The 2,474-nt window shown below is 48.9% G+C and overlaps 1 protein-coding gene across 1 annotated transcript; it reads right to left on the reverse strand.

The window, feature by feature from the left end:
• Positions 1 to 877: 877 nt before the first annotated feature.
• LOC139835814 (protein ALP1-like) lies at positions 878 to 2,182 on the reverse strand. The gene is made up of 2 exons (XM_071825687.1): positions 2,087 to 2,182; positions 878 to 2,011 (listed from the first exon to the last, which is right to left on the reverse strand). Exons 1-2 carry the CDS (start codon positions 2,180 to 2,182, stop codon positions 929 to 931), a joined length of 1,179 nt encoding a protein of 392 aa, XP_071681788.1. The 3' UTR covers positions 878 to 928.
• Between the last annotated feature and the right edge of the window lie 292 nt (positions 2,183 to 2,474).

Here is a 2,474-nt window from a genome sequence, read left to right on the forward strand (position 1 = left end):
GTCAAAAGATAAAACTAGTAAGATGCACGTGAATATGAAGTTATTCTCGCACAAGCTGCAAGAAGGTGGGTTGGTGACGATTCACCTATCGATCTTTAGGGAGATCGTTTTTGTCTCGCTAACCATGGAGGTAAATATGATGATGAAGGTCTCTCCCTTCTATTGTTAGTCTCGTTCCCTAGTTCCTTCAGAGACACCATATTATTAAGCCATGATGAACTGACCCCTAATGTAGTTTCCGTTAGACTAAAAGATGAAACTACGGTACATGTAGAGGGTGGTCATCCAAGGTAGAAGCACTACAGGTTCGAGGCAAGCCTGAGCAAAGAAACACCAACATCAAAAGATACAAAAGCAAGACCAACCGAGGTCGTTCAAAATCCAAGTATCACGTCATTGAAAATTGTGGGAAGCTGCAGAACAAGGAGAAAATAAATGATACTTACCAGCCGAAAAACAAATCTAATGGTGATCGTAAGTCTGTTGATGTTTGAAGTCATAATTTTGATGGTGATTGCCTAGTTGTCTTCACTTGTTGTCTTTCCCATAATGGTGAATGTATACTTGATTCTACATGTTTGTTTTTTATATTTGTTGTAACAAAGACTTGTTTACTTCTTAGGCTGGTGCCAACGCACCGCCCGCCTCCAGCCTCGCCACGTCAGCTTTTGGCCTACTCTCACCCCACTCTCACCCCACTCTCACCACACAGTGCCAATGCACAGGCTATAGTGCCAGCTTTAGTTCTCTCTCCTCCACGTCAGCTTTTCTCTCTCTTCAACATGAGCATATCTTTGTTTACGTTACAACAATATAAATAATGCAAGGAAATTATTTTATTGAACTAAAATTGTTACCGATTACATCATAAAAAAAATTACATAAAAATCTAAAAAGATTACATAAAAATCTGAAAAAATTACATAATCTAGGAATTAGCCCACACATGCTCCATCAAATCATGCTGGAGCTGTGTATACATCGGTGAGTCCCTCATTTCGGTGTCCATCTGAATCCTGGCTGCTAGGCTTGGTGGTGCATGGTGGTGTATTGCAGGGCCGACATTTGAATCAACTGTCTCATAGATGTTGTCCAAATTTTGTCCACGCTCATCGTCAATGATCATGTTGTGCAGAATGACACATGCACGCATGATCAATCCAAGAGTACGCCTGGAGTAGGAGCGTCCCGGAACTGCTAGAATGTTGAACCTAGACTTCAACACTCCAAAGGCACACTCGACATCTTTGCGATGCGCTGATTGAGCAGCAGTGAACACTCGCTGCTTTTCATTTTGTGGAAGAGTAACACCTTTCATGAACACCGGCCAGGAGGGGTAGATGCCGTCGGCAAGGTAGTAACCATAGTTGTACTCGTGTCCATTCACCGTGAAGTTCACTACGGGTGCTTCTCCCCTAAGCACATCAGTGAACAACGGCGACTGGTTCAGTACATTGAGGTCGTTGTTGGACCCGGCCACTCCAAAAAAGGCATGCCAGATCCATCGATCATACGACGCAACGGCTTCTAAGATGATGGTAGGGTGTTTGATGTCTCCCCTTGTGAATTGGCCAGCATGAGCCACTGGGCAGTTCCTCCACTGCCAATGCATGCAATCGATGCTCCCTAACATGCCCGGAAAGCCACGCTCCTCGGCTTTCGCTAACAGCCGCTGAGTATCCTCCACAGTTGGGCGATGGCAAAACGTCTCCCCGTAACAATCAATGATGCCTTCACAGAATCTATCTAGACAATCTGATGAAGTTTGTCTAGCTAACTTAAGCCACTCATCTATTGTATCTGCAGCGGCTCCATAAGCTAACAGACGCAAAGCCGCAGTACACTTTTGCAGGGGAGAGAAACCAGCACGGTTGAGAGCATCATTTCTTTGGGTGAAATACGGAGAGTATTCACCCAATCTAGCCACAATGGTCAGGAAGAGGGATCGTCTCATCCGATACCTTCGCCGAAAGAAGCTCGGAGGATAGTTGCAGTCGTCGGCGAAGTAGTCCTAGAAGAGCCGATCGTGGGCACCCAGACGATCACGCCTGATGAACTGTCGGCGGCGCCGACGTCTTGGCACCACCTCCTCGGCTTGCATCTCCTCCTCATACTCCTGCTGGAATGCAGCGATGAAATCACCCTCCACTCCGTCGCTCGAACTGCTGCTGGATGAAGACATGGTGTAGAGTGGAGTGGAAATGGAGAGTGGAGGTGTGGAATGGCTGAAAACATATGGGGGTATTTATAGGGTTTTTTGAACCAGCAACGGCTAGCTGACGTGGACCAATCGCGTCGCGGCACGTCAGCTAGCCGTTGGGCCCTGCCGCCCCACTCCCGCCCCGCTCCCGCCCACTCCCGCCCGCCTCCAGCCCGCCTCCCGCCCGCCTCCAGCCCGCCTCCCGCCCGCCTACCGCCCGCCTGCCTCCCGCCCCACCCCGCCATCGCGCCGCCCCGCCTCCCGCCCCTCTCCC

Source organism: Lolium perenne, chromosome 2 (genome assembly GCF_019359855.2).
Source record: "Lolium perenne isolate Kyuss_39 chromosome 2, Kyuss_2.0, whole genome shotgun sequence".
In the NCBI taxonomy this organism is placed as follows: Eukaryota; Viridiplantae; Streptophyta; class Magnoliopsida; order Poales; family Poaceae; genus Lolium; species Lolium perenne.